The following is a 19770-nucleotide window of genomic DNA, read 5'->3' as shown; positions in this document are numbered from 1 at the left end:
GGGGCAGGGACTGATGTGAGTGAGTTCTCTGTACAACACTGCGAAATCAGTGGCGCTATATAAATAAATGGTGATGATGATGATGATGATATGAGGCCGACATGGGGCAACCTATGATTCCAGGGGACAAAGAAGTAAACTGGAAATTATATTCTTTCTGTATTGTAATAGAGGGTGTATTGCATTTCCATAGATAGTGTAGATATATTATGTAAATAGGGAAATAGTGGCCATACAATATAGTAAGATAATAAGTCCATTCCTTTATAAAAGTTACAGCTTGGCAATTTATTATTTTAGAGAATTTTGTGAGGGAACAGGAGCCAGTGTAAGGCTGGGTAAACACTACAGAAAATTTCTCCCAATGCGATATCTTAACGATTTTACCAATGTAAAAAAAATAAAAAGTCCCGATCAGCATGCCGATTCATTTGTACACATTAAAGACCTTTTACAAGATTTACCTTCAGATCTGTGCTCTTCATCTGTCATAACCATCGGCTGAAAACATCATTCCATCATTAAATGAGATTTTTAGTTCGGTTTAAAAATCAAATGAAATGATACAATGTGCTTTGGTGCAATAATCGTTCATTGTTGGAGTATACACATTACACATCGGGTGAAAACCCTGTAGTTTGTACCCAGCCTATGGCTCGGCAGAGAGGGGAGGCAGATGTGGAGCGGTGAGAGAGGAAGATAAGTCTAGCAGCAGCATTAAGTATAGATAGAAGAGGAGCGAGATTGGAACGGGGGAGGCCAGTAAGGAGAAGGCTGCAATGGTCGAGGCGACAAATGATTGGTGAGTGGATAAGAGTTTTGGTATCATCCTTGGAGTGGAAGGGTCTGATATGAGCGTTCTTGCAGAGCTGGAAGTGAGAGGATTGGGCAAGAGATTGAATGTGGAAGGTGAAAAAGAGGGAGGAGTCAAGAATGACAACCAGGCAGCGGCGTTGGAGAACAGAGGAGATAGTGGTATTGTCAACAGTCATAGAGAAGTCGGGTGGAGAGGAGACTCAAGATGGAGGGAAGAAAATGAGTTCAATTTTGGCCAGGTTGAGTTTGAGAGCAATGTTTATTTGTAGCTATTAAAGTGTAAGTAAAACTGATTTAAATGTGCAAGAGTTACTTCTCATTTTATAAATAATTTATTAATTTGCTATATTTTAGCTCCAAACTCTTTGTGATACAGTTTCCGGTTTTATTTGTAGAGTATGCACTAAAATAACTCAAAACTGACTCTCTAATTTGGGAGACCCTTATCCTGAATGCCTAAACCCTGTGTTGCCTTTTAGCTTATCCTGTGCATAGTTGGAATCTTTTAACATCACTGAAATATGCCAGATTCATCTGTAGTGGCCCATCACTTATTCATTATACTGTATTATATATAATGATATTGTTGCATCCCGATTTTTGCATGCACAAAGTTCTGAGAAGTAATATCTCAAGCCTAAATAACACCATATAAGTTCCAAGACATGTTACTGTACTGTAAGGGCATCTGTCCTGTAGACACATTGGAGGTGATCATTTTGTGAACTCATCTAATAGTCATGAGAATGCAGCCACTATGAATAAAGATGTTGTGATTCTGAATATTTGGTAATACCATACATGCCAAAGTTTTAAGATACAGGGGAGAAGTCATGTGACATGGGGTAGTAGGATAGTAGGTGGGGGCGTGGTGACATTGTCACGACACCATAGCCCGCCCACTATAAAAAGCCGAAATTTACGGCATTGAATGGAGGGGGCGGAGCTTAATGACACAATTAAGCCCCGCCCCCTCTATTCACTGCAAATGCGGGAGTTTTGCCTACTCCTCCTGGAGTCCGTGAGGACTCCCTGAAATTCGGGAGCCTCCCGGGAATTCCGGGAGAGTAGGCAAGTATGGGTAATACGAAGGGCCTCAGTGAGGCCACTGATTGCTAGTTAATTGACTGACTGCAGTTTGGGAATGTTGAGAAGTATGGGATTATAAAATAGTCGTCAGGGAACCTCACCTAATAGCTACAATGGGGAATTCAAACTAGTGATGGGTTGTCCGAAAGTGTACCGCTTAAAAAAACCAGATTATGTTACAAAACAAGAAAGCACTTGAGAACTGATGAACTTTGAAAAAAAAAACAAGGGCTTTTGTAATTGACTGTCTTGCTATACTGTATACTGTCTTGCTATACTGTATACTGTAGTTTAAAAACAGCCGATGAGCCATATAATTCCTAAATCTGCTCTAGATGTAGATATGTTACTTCTGAACTACGTTGTAGTGAGCAGCTAGTTAATCTGGACAAATTTAATGAAGCCTGGAGGTCACTTTATTCTTGGCATGTTTTGGGTTCTACAAGGGAATTTTCCACTTGTGCCATGAGAGGCAAAGTACAAGAATCACAAAGTAAGATCTTGAGAACTGGCTGATTGTTTTATTAAAGAATATATTTAACAGAATTTTCCATCTTATTTTGTAACATATTTTCAGTTGATTACATTAAAATGGACCACTCATTTACATTTAAACACTCATTGGTGTCTTTTAAACACAGAATCAAGATTTTAGTAGTTGACTTTGTGCTAAAAACTTAAAAACTTGTGCAGTTGCCATTTCTTTCCTCCCCCGAAGCAAAAACCATCTTTCTTTTTAGAGTCCCAGAATTGTTGGTGCCTTTGTTTTCGCTTATTTGCCTGCTGTGCAACTGAAAGTAGGGGAGGGCTGCTAGTAAAGACAATAGAAGAGGCAGTTTCTGGCTAGTGGCTAACATGATAATGATACAATATTTGAAAATTATAAATCTTGGTGAAAGGTACAATCAAAAGTTTTCAGTGGTTATTTGATGCCAGTGCAGTTGATTTGTTTATGTTAATTTATATTTTTACCTTTTTACTCCCTTTTAATGATTAGAAAATGATGAACATTTAAATAAAAACTCCTATTTTAGTGTAAACTATATATTTAACATACTCTTAAGTTGGCCTCGCATCCATCTATGGCAAAATTTGTGTAGCAGTCCGACGATGCTTCTTTAGCCTTCCAATCAACCGCTCTCCTTTCAAAAGAATGTGTCGGTCTGGCGCATGCTCAGAAAAGTCCTCCCCTCTGGGGGTTTCAGATGGGGTGAGTTGACCCAGCATTGGCCCCCACATCCCCACCTCTGGTCTCCATAGTAACTGCACACCCTGTAGTGCTGCCACTGGCTCAGGTCAATCGGTCATCCACCAGATATTTGACAGATTTGGCAAAATCTTTTCAAAGTCAACTGATTTAACAATCAAACTAGATCTGCCATAGCGGCAAGCAACTTCCGTGTTCTGGTCGGCCCCTCGCACTATACATGTGCCGATGTATGTCATTGTCCAACCAGATTTTCTATCTTGTACATATAGTTCTGATCTGTTTGGATTGGATTTTGATTGAAAGATCATCTGTTTGGGCTTGCATGCTACAACCAGGGCCATCTTAATAACATTATGGGCCTCCGGGCAAAACAGTGCACCAGGGCCCCTACCTTGCACCCCCTTCTTCTCTCCTTTTCTCTTATTCTGTGTCTTCTGCTTTTTTGAATTCTTCTTTGATCCATCGTGGCTCTTTCATGCTGCGCTCCTCAATGAAAATGTCGGACGTGACGTCATCACGCCCGACATCCAGTGCGAGAGCAGCACGGAGGAGGGGAACAGGGAGGGAGCCGGATCGCCACCTGACCGCAAAAGGTAAGTTTGTTTTTTTGCAGTATTTTTTTTTTTGCAGCATTATTTATTCTAATTAATTATTCTAATTAAGAGCCCTGCCTATAGGGCCCCCTTGTCAGTAGGGCCCCCGGGCACCTGCCCATCGTGCCCAGTGGAAAAGATGGCCCTGGCTACAACTCATCAAATCAAGCAGACTGGCTATTTCAAGGGTTCTTTTTATTAACTGAGCACCCTGCTCATGTCCTTCACTTTTTGTGCTATGCTCTTTAAGATTTGTACCTAAACATGGACACCTATGGGCCGATCTACCTTCTCAGCCCGATACCAAGAAACTCGATCAGTGTCCAGTTTGACTATCTGTAGATCCAGATGACTTCCCGTGCAACTGTGGTCCATTAGTGGTGACCTCACACACAGTCCCACAGCGGTGTCTTCTTCCAACCAGGTTTTCCATCAGCCCATAAATGATCTGATCATTTTTTTTATTGAATTTTCAATATTTTGCCCATACTTTGCTGTAAAATAAAACTGATAGCACAATCCTGGATGACAATATTGCAGAGTTTGTGAGCAGCATAATAGCTAGTTTGCATTCAATATATTCTCAAGCTCCAAATCAAACTGATAACACTACACTGATAATTGTTACACTGTTCTGTTTAATAAGATTAAGTATCTAGTCAGTGATAATTACAATAATACTCTATTGAATGTTAATATATGCCCATTTACGTTATAGTGAACATGTTGCTGTGTATAGCAAAGCAAGTTTCTGCTTCCACTATGTTAATTTTTGCCGGCAGTTTACAAGTAATATGTAGAAATTACAAGGAAAACTAGAGACAATGCAATTCCATTGTGTGGTGAGTGAGTCAGTAGGTCTTTGGCAAGACACACAAAGCTAGTGCATCAGGAAGCCCATTTATCGTTAGAGAGACAAGATTGATTTACTCATAATGCATTATCGGTCAAAGGCTCAGTCTTCCATCACAGTGTTACCCTAGGACAATGGGATCTCTCTACACAATGGAGGTTATTTGCAAAGTTCAACAGATAACTCTGGTTCTGCACTATTTCATTGCCCAGTGAACTTCAAGCAGCATGTCTACTTCTCTGCTCTTTGGAGATATTGGCGCAAAGTGGAAGTGCACCTTGGCTTGCAGACAGGCAGAACAAATGCCATATTAAAGTCCGATCTCTTACCACTTTAGAACCAGCCCTTTAATTACATAAACATTTTTCTCCTAAAATACTACATGCTTATCTACTCTCCCAAAATGTCTGGGTGACTACCAAATTTTAGGAAGTCCTCTCTGGAGTTTAGACCATCCGTCCAGATCTCATTTTGCTTAATTGTGAAGTGGGCAACCTTGATGCGATTCATGTCATCAAGCCCCACCTCCGCTGTGTAGGATGCCTGATAATGCAACTTGCAAGTGGGCCCAACCCCAGCTGCATGATGATACAAATTGGGTCATTGCACCACTTCGGCCGTCTATCCAAAAAGTAAGCAAACATGGGGTGGGTGAATGGGTGTTAGTATGGGGACCTCAATTCTGCAATTTGCTGAGAATTGCCTCATTTTGGGCCCACCCTCCCACAATGCTGCATTTCACTATGGGGAAGGCAAAATGAAGCAATTTGCAGCACCCGCCCCCTGGGACCTCCCTTCCAAGATTATTAAAGTGGGCAAGTACAGATACGTTTCACTGCAGAATTGCAAAAGGGGTGTGCAATGTGTGTCCCATTATAAGTTTTGGACGAGACCCAATCTCAACCAGCTCTGAGCTGATGCAAAAATCAAGTGTTTTTGTGCATTGGAAATAGTTGTGTGTCCTTCTGCAAAGGATTGTCCTAAAAAAGCTCTTTCTCCTTTTATTTAATTTTAATAATCTTGCTCCACAAAACAAAATAATGTCTTTGCACCGCTCTGCAGAATGCGGGAGACCTATGTGCCTATTGAAGTGTATTTGCATGTAGTCCTATTGAAGGGTAATTGCCTGGATCCTTATAGTTGCACACATCTGATAAAATATCCAATATTGATCCTAATGGATGTATGCAGCTATGGTGGCAATTGCCAGTGAGAAATTCGCTTCCTGGCTCCAATTGGGCTATTTATGTTTTGGAATAATTTATGGTCTCTTCAGACATGATTGCAATTGTTTCATGGATGCATGGTAAGGCGAACATCTGATTCTCTAACCTTATCTCTATTCACACTCCCTCCCACCCACTGCGATCGTCCAATGATCGTCGCCTCTCTTCCCCTCTGATTACCTCCTCTCACGCACGTATCCAAGACTTCTCCCGCGCCGCTCCCCTCCATTGGAACAAGCTCCCCCGCTCCATCAGAACTTCCCCTAATCTGTCCTCTTTCAAACGAACATTAAAAACCCACCTTTTCCTTAAAGCCTTCCAGTCTCATGCCTAAACTCCCACCCGTCGGCTACCTCTCTTTCTCATCCCTTCTTCCCTTCTCCCCCTTCCTCGACTCCGTCTCCGTTTCTCCCGTCTCTCCGTCTCATCCATGTGTCTGTCTGTCTTCCCCTCCCTTTAGATTGTTCGCTCCTTTGAGCAGGGCTCTCCTACCTCCTGTTTCCATCACTTTTAACTGCGCTCTCCAGCTACTCTGCTCACCTCCTCTCAGTCCCTCTGCCCTCTGTCTCCTCTCGCTTCTCTCCGCTCCCCTCAGTGACTCTCAACCTGTCATCCGTGCCCACCCTCTTGGGCCATAGTAACCTGCCTATACTCACTTTTCCCCTCCCTCCCTCTCTTTCATGCTGTGCCTGAGCCCCCAGAGTTATAGTGCTTACTGTTACTTGTACTGTGCTGTTTCACCTTGTACTGTGCCATTGTTTGTCCTTGTACGGCGCTATGGATACTTTGTGGCGCCCTATAAATAAAAATTAATAATAATAATAATAATTCAGCCGAGATTTGGAAAGATATAACCAAGGAGCCGCAAGTTTCCGCTATAAGCGTTTCTGTGTTTTCCTACATGGGAGTGATTGTATCAGCTTCTTCATGCATTCAGAACCTTTACTTGACTGTGAATCCTTTATTTCATTTTATAAATTGAAGGACGCTTCTTTTCAGTTCTAATCGCCTAATACTATAGGACTCACGAAGACGTTGGCTGCTATCTGCTCATTAGTATCCCTTGCTCTCAGCAGTTTTATTCCAATTATCTTATTTTATTTAGGTTTTCCATTCTATGTGGGATTTTCTGCACTTCCACCTGAAGAACTTAGCTGTGCCTTACACATGCCGGCGGGCTGTGGGGTAATAGTACTGATATTATTTTTAAAATTGGTTTAACATTTATTCAAACATTGTGGGTGGTTTCCTTCTAACCTTGTACAGCAATTGTATATTGTAATATATATAATGGTACTAATAAATGATGTTTTTTAATCATAGCATTAAATACAAGAAGAATAGAGGTTTATGATTTTTATGTTTGTAGAAGTAAAGGTGTTTCTGGCTTTAGCGCTGTATATTTTTCTATTTTGAGTTTAGGGAGTTTCTATCCTGTCCATTTAATTCTGATATGTTTGTTTTGGATTTTGATTGGCTGGCCATCCAATTGGCTATGCATGCTATTACATCAATCATTTGGTACAAATCAACCAAACTTACTGGTATCATTTGTGCATGTATAGTCACCTGGAGGGTTCTTTTCAATATTTGCCTGGGTCCTTCACTTTTTAAGGTACGCTCTATATATTGTATCTAAACTTGGCAACATATTGGCCAACCTGCTTATCAGCCTGGCACCAAGCAACAGAATGTCCAGTTTGGCAAAAGATGGATTTGAATGACTTCTGACATAACAGTGGTCTGTTAGTGTTGTCGGAAGATAACCGCACAAACAGGCCTATAAGGTCTTCTTCTGACCAGAATTCAACATGCCTAAAATTGATCTGATTGTTTTTGATCACACGAGCTAATTGCATGACATTCATCATCATCATCATCATCATCATCATTTATATATACATTGCTAACAATGCTGCCCAATGTGTTTGTTTTCAATGTTTTCTTACGCTTCAATTCAAACTCAGTATGCTTTGTACACGGACCACCCCTAATAGCAGCATTTAACCAAAGTCACTTTTAACTTCTCCATGTGGAAAGCTATTTGTCCTACCACTTAGGAGTTCCAGTCTCTGTAGTAAGCTAGCTGCCTTCTAATTTCTTTACATTTCATAGTATATCTTGTTTAAGTCCAGTACTAATAATGACTACACTGCTCTGAATAATAATATCCTACCTTAGTCCTGATTTTGGTGAAACTATCCTAATTCTTGGACTCCTTAGGGAGTGGGTGCCTAATGGAAACTGACCGCAGCTTTGGCATAATGTGGATGTAGTTGGGAAAATCAGGGTTTGTGCAAATCGAGTTAATACTGATTATATATGTGGAAATGTTCCCCCTAATGGGAAATATAAGACTATTAGAAGTTAGTGAGAAAGCTGTCACACAGTTTTGGCAGTGTAATATCTGATTGAGTTAAATATGATAGAGGAAGACAGGAATGAAGAAGAGAAGCTGAGGGTATTGTTTAAATACAGTGAAGAACTGTGAGGAACATTATCTCGTCCACTCTCAGACATAAAGTGATCATTCCAAATGTGGACACCATAGTGGAATAGATTGTCCTTATCCATGACTAGTGAGTGGCAGAGTGTAGCACAATTAAAGATTATACTGCAAACAATCTATACATGGATAATGATTGTCCTGCAAATAACCTATACAGTCTGTTTAATACTATTAAGTAACTAGACAGTGTTAATTAAATTACATGCTGTAATATTGATTTATGTTCATCTACTACATGATACTAAATGTGCTGCTTTGTGTAGTAAAGAAAAAATAATATAAATCATATTTGTAAATAATTTGCAATAAAGAAATGGAAATGGAATAATGAGAAGTAACTGCTTCTGCTGTGCACATTACTGCCAAAAGTTAGCCGGTAATATAGAGAAATATCAAGGAAAACTATGCTCAATGCATTTGCACTGTTTGTTGAGTGAGTCAGTAGATCTTTGGCAAGACACACAAAGCTAGTGCATGAGGAAGCCCATTCATCATTAGAGAGAAAGGAATGATTTAACCACAGAGCGTTATCGGTCAAAGGGTCAGTATTTCATCACAGGGTTACCCTGAGACAAAGGAATCTTTACACACAACAGAGGTTATTTATGAAACACTCTGGAAGTGCTATGGAAGCTGCATTAATTTTGCTTTTGTACCGGAGAATGGTTTGCCCAGCGAGCTTCAAGGTGTGTGTCAACCTCTCTGCTCTTTGGAGATGAACTAGATGTGAGACATACAAGTTGAGAAGACATTATTATTTATTTGACATTTAGGGGGAATTCAATTGGCCACATTACTTGAAAAAGTAATGCGGCCTGCACACTTTTACTGTTAAAAGTGCACGTAAATAGCGTTATTACGGTAGTTTTAATGCCGGCTTTTGCCGGGTTAATATTACCGTAATAACGGTAATACGTTTAACGCAGCGGTACTTCGGGGGGAATTGAATTCCCCCTTATTATTTATTTGAATGTAACGCAGTTCTTCAATGGATATGGCTGTATCTAGAGATTAGTGGCATGTTATATCCCATGTACCTAAAAAATGAATAACTTTCTGCTTTGAAAGTAAAGCCAAACATTTTATTAATATTTACAGGACAGCCAAGAAGTTGAAATCATAACAAATCCCTTTAAGAAAAATAAGTTTTATCTTCATCCTGTGGTCAAATCTTTTTTTTATTTGATTGTATTTTGAATGAAACATCTAAAATGTCACACAGGTGAATTAAACAGATATGTTCATTTCTGGCTTATAAATAATGTAAAAAAATACAGAGGCTCTATCATCTTAAAGTAATTGTGAAAAACATAGAATAAGTGACATTAATGTCAGAGAAGAACATGGAGTAAGGATCACTGGGCTGAGTGATCATGAGATTTTATCCATAAATGCTGTTACCCTAAGATCTCTAAATTCCCTGATATTTCTCAATTCTCAGATATAAAGACACATGATGCAAATTATTTCTGGGTAGCACTGGGTCAATATCACAATGGATCTAGCTAACTACATGATTTTTTGCCGTAGACATTTCTTTCACGCTGAACCCGTCCAACATCACCTCTTCACTCGGGAAGGACATTGTGATTCGGTGCACTGTGAGTGGTGACGGCGAGATGCCAGATATAGAATGGCTAAAAGATGGGGAGTCTTTGGACATTGCTGATATCAACCAATTCCAAATGCCACATGGAGATGACACCTGGTTAGTCATCAGTGAACTCAGGTTAGTAAAGTTCTTCAGCTATATCCATTGTCATTGGGCAGTCATCTATCATGGGTCCTTGAGCAACCTACCACGCTATTTGAAATTTCTCAGCTGCATTCCTAACTTGTGTGACCGTACATTAGAGGTGGCCACACGCACTGGCTAAATCAGACCAATTGAGTGGGTATGGTTCTACTGACCACTAATGATGGGTGAGAAAAACTGAAATCCATCTGAATATCAATGGTTCCCAGCTGAAATTGCAGTTAGAATGTAACTATGACTACTTTGTGTTTATGGTCCTGTGCTGACCTAGTAATGGAGTTCATTGGTATCCAGCTGTTGGCCTATCCAATTTGGTGATTAGGATGGACGGACACATCTTAACATGTGTGGCTACCAGAGGTTCTCATCCTTCATTGAATCAATCAAGGAAAGCAAAAAATTGTCTGGTGGGGATGAAGAACGGCATCTGAAAATAAGCAGTAGTTAAAAGAGCATATGACAAATATCAATACTACAAATAACTAAATGTCTTGTCACCATCATGCACTGTATACTACGAGGACATTCTGTAATCCCAACAGGAATGTAAGGTCTTAACATATCTAGTTGTGGAGAATTTCATTAATGTAAACATGAATGGTCTGAGCAGAATGTAGGAGGGACATAGATTTCAGACAAATAGAAGTGTAGAGCAAGAGATCAGAACAGAAAGTGGAAGGAAAATGAAGTAAGAATATAGGAAGTCATATCCATTAGTAATTGTGGCCGGACAGCGTTGACATTACGCTTATGTTCTATCCTGTTTTGCATTCCTGTAATAATCCTGCATACACAACTGTGACACTAGAGTTTACTCTGTCATCTTTGCTATGTATGTGTCAGTCACTGGCACACAACTCTGTCACTACACTGCCAGCTGTATTACAGCTTCATCTTGGCCTCCAGCTCTAGTATCCCTATTCTAACCTATACCACCACTATACCTGTTCTGTCATTGCCATGCAGGGCCGGATTAAGGGAATGGAGGCCCCCAATGTGAGACACCCGCCGCCCCCCGTACCCCGTGAGGGCCCCCCCCAAGCGCTTACCTGTCACTGTAGTCCTCCGTCCCCGGCGCGCTGTAAGCTCCTTACTGAGGAGATCTCGTGAGAGTTCACTCGCGAGATCTCCTCAGTAAGCAGATTACTGAGCGCCGGGGACGGAGGACTACAGTGACAGTGCTCAGCAGCATTGATCGGGCTGGGGGCGCCCCCGCCCCCGGACCGATCAATAATGCTGCTGAGGACTTTGAAGGGTCCCCTGGATGCCCGAGGCCCCTGGGCTATAGCCCAGTTAGACCTCGGGTTAATCCGGCCCTGTTGCCATGTCAGGATGGCAATAGCAGATTAAAATTCTTAAAAAAAATGCCTTATTCTGTTAATAAAGCCACTGAGGGCTATTTATCAAATGTCTATGAATCTATCTTCGGCAAAAACCCTACATATCAAGGGGTTTTCTGGCAGTAATATTTACCAGCTCTCACCGGCGAAAGCTTCCCCATGCAAAGCACAAGCACCGCTGCAATCCATCTTCTAAGAAAGTAAAATGAATAAAAATTATCAATTTAAATAACGTATATTTTTCAATTGGGAACACTTTTTTAAATTTAAATATATATTTTTTATTTTTTTTAATACTTTTTTAAAATGTTTTTACTACATGTAACTGAAAACCCAGATCTGGGCTTTCATTTGTACTGTGTATGTGTGCAGCGGCCAGCCCAGGTCACCTATACACATATGCCCTGAGACTGCCCCTGCGAATCGGTGAGTCAAAACCAAAGCAGATATCTAGCCTGTCCTGCAGCTCTTTCTACTATTCTTGTTCTAATTCCACCCCCAACTCACACACTGCACTGTCACTACCCCTCTATCTGACACTGCCCCCCCCCAAGAAAAACCACACACAGCTCAGTCTGTCACTATACCTTCATCCTCCTTGAAAGTATTGACATCACAAATTGCTTTTAACCAATGCCATTTCCCCTTTCCATCTCTTCGCAGTATCCATTCAGTACAGTTGTCAGACTCAGGCTGGTATCAGTGTTTGGTCACGGAGAAGGACATCTTTTCTGATGCGGCATACCTAAAACTGGAAGGTAAGATGGGATTTATGTACAATAAAACACATACGTGCAATTGTAACACCCCTGGGGTCAGGTGTTAAGAGGATTGTACCTGGTCCCTGGATGCTCTTCTTTCGGTCACAGTAGGGCAGTGGACAGAGAACCCTCAAGCCCCCAAAACAAGTAGGACAACAAATGAATGAATTAGCGTCAGATTTATTATGCAGAAACAATACGTCACTAAATAATTTCTGGACAAAGAATAATTAGCAACAAGTACAATCTGAATACAGTTTTCACAGGCCTGAGCTAATAGAGGTGTCAGTCATTATAGAGGTGTATAGTGCATTTAACTTGGAGTTGCTATGGCCAACACTATCGGGCCATACTTTAGAATAACTATGGCAATATTCCTATATGCCAATACTTCTATAACGTGCACAGTTTGTTTACAACGAAGCTTCACAATACTGGGCTTTTTATACCCGTCATGTGACCAGAGACTCAGCAGCGTTCTGCGATGTGGCCGTTTTTACTCTAACCCTAGAATATATGAGGCCACATAAACTGTTTCAGAATACAGTAATACAGTTCTTGTCCCAAATATCATAAAGAACATTCATTTCAAGCAATACAACACAGGCAGATGATATCACAGTCAATGACTCCCCTTTAAATAAGTCCATCCTCAGCAGTGCTAATTAGCATAAATGTTTTCACTGGCCAGAGTTTATGTATGTGTACCCAGTTAGAACAGGACAGGAGGCACACAATTATAATGACAGTCTTGTAACTTCAGTACAGCGATCAAAAACAGCAGTTACTGCCTCAGGCATCGCACAATGCAGAGTGTTGTCGGGGCTACTATCACTGTGCTTTAATCTGAACATGCAGGAGAAAAGTCAGGAATGATGTTGTGCCTTTGCTAGTATATTCAGGTTATTATTGGCTAAATGATGCTCTAGATACAAGTTTACTATCAGAGTGGGCACTGGTAATTAAATCTGTAATTCTGGCATATCTGGGGGTCATGCTGCGTGTAACAGTAGGAGGTTGGGTAATGCTTTTCACTTGTTAAGCAAATGTCTCTGTAAATCTACATCACAGTTCTTAAAATTTAGGATATACTGTGTAGTGAGTGAGAATACACAGTCAGTTTGATGACACAGACCTGTTTCCTGTTGTGTAGATGGTTTTCAGCTACATCTTCATTATCAGTGGTTTCAGCTCTTGTGTTTAGTGACAGCCTCTCTGTAGCCACTATAGACACAGTATTATGACTGGCAACACATCTTAGCCCTCTGCAGCAGTTTAACACTCACACTTGCCTCACTTTCCTCACAACGGCATAGCACAAAAATGTGTCTCTTTTAACAAAATGTTTGGTCAGTACTCACTCACTCTCTTAAGGCTCCTCCTCTCAACAGTCTCTGTCACATAAAACCCTTTCCAGCAGCCTTGGTTTTCCCTGGGTCCTATAGTGTCTCATATATTACATTGTGTGACACAGTCCTGTTAAACGTGGTCCTAATGCCCTGCAGTTTCTGGCTGTCACACAATCAACATATGAAAAATGTTTTAGACTTCCTGCACTATAAACTTCTTTGGTGATTCTACTGAAAGGAAATTGATGGAGTCAGTCAGAGTTCTCTATTTATCATTGGTGGCTAGTGGCCGGCAGTAAGTATCATTTTGTATCGCTGCATAATACAGCGATACAAAATTTACTGCTGCTTGTATTTACGAAGGGTGGATCTGACCCGTGTGTGACTATTGCACATGCATGGCTAAGCTCAAGCATGTACATAGTGATGGGACCTGGCGATTGATCCATTGTGCCTTCAGCACGATATAGTCCGTAGAACTGCATCAAAAAGGCTAATGTCATCTTCAGATAGCGTTATTTTTTTTAAGACTGGCAGTAAAAAGCAAAAGCTATTCAGCAATAGTTTAAATGGGTCACATTGCATTCCCCATATATATAAAAGTAATCCTGACATCTTTTCATGTTGGATCAACTTGTCTTAAATGAAACTATTGAAAGCAAATAAACTAAACTCAAACTATTAACATTTAATAATTTGATAACCTGTTTTTTTTGGTGGATTAGAACAAAGTTTAATGTTCTCCAGTATGTGCATGTATCAGTGTGCGGTAAGCATGATATTATTATACCTTGTTACACACAGGTCTGCCGATCTTTACCGATGAGCCGCAGGACATGCACATGAACCCCAATTTGCACTTTAACCTCAGCTGTGACGCACAAGGACCCCCTCACCCTGTGCGCATGATATGGCTGCAAGACGGGGTCTCGCTGAACTCCCTGGATGATGAATTGGCATTAACGCCTTCGCTGCTTCAAGTGAGAGGTGAGAGGCCTGTCTACCGGTGCTTATTATCAGTATAAGGTACAGAGGCTTGTCAGACATCCTTCTCCTGGTCTTCTCGCAGATTGATTGTACAGCGTTAGTTCTTTATCTTGGAATACTGCTCAATACTTCTTCTCTTGTGTATTATGAAACATACAAAAACAGTTCAGTAGGTTTATGTTGTCAGTTACCTTTTGAGCAGATCAGTCTGTCTAATATGTAAAAGGAAACAGCCAACACCCACCCAACAAAAGTTGTCCATGATTTAATGCAACAGTCGGTGAATATAAACCTGATACATAGGAAGATCACCTCTTTGCAAATATCTTGTTTACATTGAAATAAAAGTAAACATCTTATAATGTGTGCAGCATACCACGTTTTACAGGGGGTTGAGGGCATAGCAAATAATCAATAAAAATAGGGAAGAAAATAGGGAATACAATGCTCCAACTAGCACGCCAGGGAGCAGGACTGCGACTGATCAATCAGGGCAGTGAAGTGAATCCTGCGGCACTTACACATACAATGGCAGTGGCAGAGCTGCGTGTTTACTGGTGAAAGACCACACAGCTAGATTCAAGCTATGGTTAAAATACTTGTGGCTGTTGATAGATTCATTTTAATTTCTCACCTGACACTGCATGCAGAATAGTGTATTAACATTATTAATGTGTTTTAGTAGATGTGTAAGTAAACAAAGCTGTTTCATTTTTGAATATTAATAGTTCTTTTATAGTTATTAGGCTCAATAAATATATTCATAATAATAGGCGGCTTTCAACAATTATCTGGTTATAATTAAAAAAACCTTTTTTGATTTCGGAGAGTGAACAGAATATATACTTTTGTGTTTTTTAATATAACATTGAGTCATTTGCCACCCACAAGCAGTGGTAGATTACCATTTTGCTGGATACCTCTTATAGAACAGCCCAGGAGAACCCATTCCAATCAAAACCCATATCCATTCCAATCAAAACCCATATCCATTCCAATCAAAACCCATTCCCATTCCAATCAAAACCACTTCATCCCGCTAACTCCTCCGGTACCATCTAGGATCCCTGTAACGGGGTTGAAGAGTTGTTACCACTTTTAATTATATTTTATTATTGTCAAATACCTCATAAAGTCTACCGCCAGAGATTGCCGGCCAATCTCTTCGCCAGCGGAAGCCCCTGATAGAGAGGTACCTTATCTCCGGCGGAAAAACAAAAACATTTTAGCCGGAGCTAGGGCTTTTCTCTAGTTAATTAATAGACCCCATAATATACCACTCTCAAAATGTAGTATGCAAATATAATAATTGTATTCAAGTATCGCAGATATTTCAGTGTGACTACTGCCTGTCTTGTCGGTGTGGTGCACAGATGACTCTATAGGACCAGAATCTTGTATTATTATCATGTAGTGATATCTTTAATATATGACCTGTTGAGAGGGTCTAGTAACTTATCTATAGTGATGTTAGCAATTAGGATCATCAGGCTGGACCGGAGACTGAGCTCTTTCCTCTTACCCCCTTATTACTTCAGCCCATTTTATGACTGTGTTCCAGGGACTTTTCCATTCTCATCCTGTTTCTAGATCTCTTATATCTCTTTGTTTTCTCTGGGAAATTCAAAATTTCCACTGACATCTGTCTTAAAAGACTAAAGGAAGCTGAAAGTTTGCAGAGTTGGCAAATGGGAGGGAGTAAGAAAGAAATATAAACCAGAAGCACATTGCCTGCCGGGGAAGGGGGGGGGGGCGGGTTGAGACCTACAGAGATCCCCAAAACTCAATGAGCAGCCTTATTTTGATGAACAATGTTTACAAATAGCAATACCACATGGATCAGTCCTTCTCATCCCTTCTGTGTATTAATAACAATAGCATCGGCTCTTTTTAGGACCATATAGTGTATTTATATAAAAACACATGACAAGACAGGAGGTTCATCAGGTAAGCCCCTCTGTTAATCACAGACAATAATGTAGACCAGAAGTATTATATAAAATGCAAGATATGATGGGAGTTCTTTTCCATAAAGACGTCAGTGGGGTGACCACAAAGCAGCTGTGTTGTTGTCTCTATTGCTCTGTCTAGGGAGGGGGGCAAACCTAGGTCTGATCAGTCCCAGATGCTTCAATCCCTTCATAGCACATCTGGCAAAAAATTGGAGATCTGGTGGCCAGCTGACAGAGGAGAGGGGGGGCAGGCGGAAAGGGGGGTTTCTGACCATTTTGCCCAGGAACATGTGTGTATGATAGTCTTATGTCCACTACCAGTGATAGAAGGCATGTGTCCGCGATGAGTCTTGTGTGTTAACTCTCTCCTAGTCTCTGGCATTTAAATCCCCCATAAACCCCCCCTTCCCACACTTAGCTTCCCCATGTCCCACCCCTTACTCATTGTCTGTTTCACATTCCTTTCTCTGTGGTATTTTCAATCTCACGCTCTTTGGGCACATAGTTATTAAAAGCATTTCCTTCCAGCTAAATTTACACAAAACCAATTAATGCAATTAAAAGGCTAAAAACAATTAGTTTAACCCATAACCTTCCTAATATTAATAACCATTGCAGCTCAACGCCCTGGCATGTACTTGTACACACAGTGCAGGTTCAATCAATACATCTTCTATAGTGTGACCTGTATTTGCACAGCCAAGGTACACTACATCTGATATTACACTGTTACATGTCTTAATGTTACATACGCTCAGTACCAGTGCAGAAGCTACATTTAATGTTATACACAGGCCATGTTATACACACATCCCAACTCCAGTGCACACACTTCTACATTGTTATACACATGGCCTAGGTATGACCCTACTCCACCCATAGTTGGCAACAATAGTTCCCAAACTATGCTGCTAAGCCGGTGTTTCTGAGCACACCACCAGCGAATCTGTCTCTACAATCCCCATCATGTCATGTTTCCTGAATTTTATTATAACATATGTTTTTGGCATTTTAAATATGCCTCTTCAATAAATACAAACTTATAAGGACCTTCAAATATGGAATGGTGATACAAATTGCATCAAAGAGGCAGAAAAAAGAGAACATTATTGTACAGTTGGTCAGTGTTGAAAAATAAGAACATTTCCAGTTACTGTCTCTAGAAATTAGGAACAGTTGCCAAGTATGGTACACCCTGACATATATACACTAAGCCAAGTTACAGTGAAGGCACTAGTACACCCTGACATGTATACACTAAGCCAAGTTACAGTGAAGGCACTACTACAACCTGACATGTATACAGTGCAGGCACTACTACACCCTGACATGTATGCAGTGCAGGCACTACTACACCCTGACATGTATACAGTGCAGGCACTACTACACCCTGACATGTATACAGTGCAGGCACGACTACACCCTGACATGTATACAGTGCAGGCACTACTACACCCTGACATGTATACAGTGCAGGCACTACTACAACCTGACATGTATACAGTGCAGGCACTACTACACCCTGACATGTATACAGTGCAGGCACTACTACACCCTGACATGTATACAGTGCAGGTACTACTACACCCTGACATGTATACAGTGCAGGCACTACTACACCCTGACATGTATACAGTGCAGGCACTACTACACCCTGACATGTATACAGTGCAGGCACTACTACACCCTGACATGTATACAGTGCAGGCACTACTACAACCTGACATGTATACAGTGCAGGCACTACTACACCCTGACATGTATACAGTGCAGGCACTACTACACCCTGACATGTATACAGTACAGGCACTACTACACCCTGACATGTATACAGTGCAGGCACTACTACACCCTGACATGTATGCAGTGCAGGCACTACTACACCCTGACATGTATACAGTGCAGGCACTACTACAACCTGACATGTATACAGTGCAGGCACTACTACACCCTGACATGTATACAGTGCAGGCACTACTACACCCTGACATGTATACAGTGCAGGTACTAGTATACTGTGATATGTACACAGCCCTGGTTCAGTACAGATGCTGTGTGAGGTTGATGCTAATGTAAAATGTCTATTTAAGGGCTCTACTTATTAAAAGGTGAAAATCCCCTTCTCTGACAAAACTGGTGTTTTCATCTGAGATTGGGCTTAACCCTATTTCTCAAGGGTTCACTCTTGGCGGTATCACAGCTTAAAGTTTCAATGAGTCTTTCCAGCGAAATCCTCCCCATGCACAATCAGTCTTGTCACTGAAGATTGATAAATAGACTGAAAAATGTTTTGGGGTGTATTTATGACCCGGCATGGTAGTCATCAATATTTTAACCGCAGGAGTACATAAAGAAACACTGCTGTAATTAATTATGCCGGGGCCGCTCTGGGATCCCTGGCATTGAACCCCCTTCTAAATGAAAACTTTTGTTCTGTTTACCAGCAGCCTAACGCTGCCGGCGAATGGAGAAAGTGCTATGTACATAACGCTTTCTCCGCGAAGCAGGAGAAGCTTCAACTGGATTGAAAATGACCTTTAACCCCATCCAGAGATGGAGTTACTTTGCTGTGAAAAGCTTTGCTTAATAGATTAGAGGTCTATGGGGACATCGTTAAGTGTCGGTAATTATACTAATGCCGGAAAAAACTATGATTTCTCCAGTGTTAACCCTTTGATAGATTAAAAAAAAGTGATGAGAGAGCCTTTTGCTGGCATCTTCACCACTAACTAGACCCCTTATCTATAGTCCAGTCCTACTTGCAGTGTAAAACACAGCCTAAGGTCACAGATCCACACTGGGTATATACACAACCCTTATCCATACAGCATTACTTATCAGTCACAGCAGAGTTACCCTATTTCCATTCATAGAACTTGAACTAAGGTGACTGAAAAATGAAACTTGTTCCCTGGTTGGATTACATAGAGCAACTTGATCAGGCTGTTATTCTCAATAGTATTTTTTCTTTCCATTTTCATATTCCTCAAGTCCTCTCTGCTGTGGGGGCTGACGCAGAAAGTGACGTGCTAATTGTTTATTTTGGAGTGTTTCAGTTATTAGATCATCTTAAATAGAAAAGTTAGACATTTCCCCCCCCCCCCCCCCCCTTTCTTAGAGAACGACTTGAAACAAAATGACTTCCCTAAGGGAGAAGTTCTATATTCATGCAGTGCCTAAACTAACATTAGTTCAGAGAACAGGAGAGGAAGGGGGGCAGCTGTGCCAGCCTCATATTACCAGCGATACACACAGAATAGATGATTTTTTTCAAACCTGCTTCTTTCCAGTACAAACATATTAATGTTGCTATATTTATTAAGGGAAAT

At 40.9% G+C, this 19770-nt stretch overlaps 1 protein-coding gene and 1 long non-coding RNA gene across 2 annotated transcripts in view; one reads left to right on the top strand and one right to left on the bottom strand.

Annotated features, from left to right (window-relative positions):
• AXL (AXL receptor tyrosine kinase) overlaps nt 1-19770 on the top strand; it is a 66462-nt gene that overhangs the window by 8837 nt on the left and 37855 nt on the right. Inside the window, exons 2-4 of the mRNA XM_075186920.1 lie at nt 9827-10025; nt 12056-12150; nt 14307-14489. Of these exons, the coding sequence (XP_075043021.1) occupies nt 9827-10025; nt 12056-12150; nt 14307-14489 (477 nt within the window). The remainder of the gene's footprint in view (nt 1-9826; nt 10026-12055; nt 12151-14306; nt 14490-19770) is intronic.
• On the bottom strand, nt 10019-13496 carry LOC142102212 (uncharacterized). Its single transcript, XR_012679225.1, has 4 exons — nt 12230-13496; nt 11980-12143; nt 11526-11584; nt 10019-10479 (listed from the first exon to the last, which is right to left on the bottom strand). It is a non-coding gene; the product is annotated as an uncharacterized LOC142102212 (long non-coding RNA).

The sequence above is a fragment of the Mixophyes fleayi genome, chromosome 9, assembly GCF_038048845.1.
Source record: "Mixophyes fleayi isolate aMixFle1 chromosome 9, aMixFle1.hap1, whole genome shotgun sequence".
NCBI classification, from domain to species: Eukaryota; Metazoa; Chordata; class Amphibia; order Anura; family Limnodynastidae; genus Mixophyes; species Mixophyes fleayi.
Note: the sequence above shows the minus strand (reverse complement) of the source record. Positions and strands in the feature narration are given on the sequence as shown.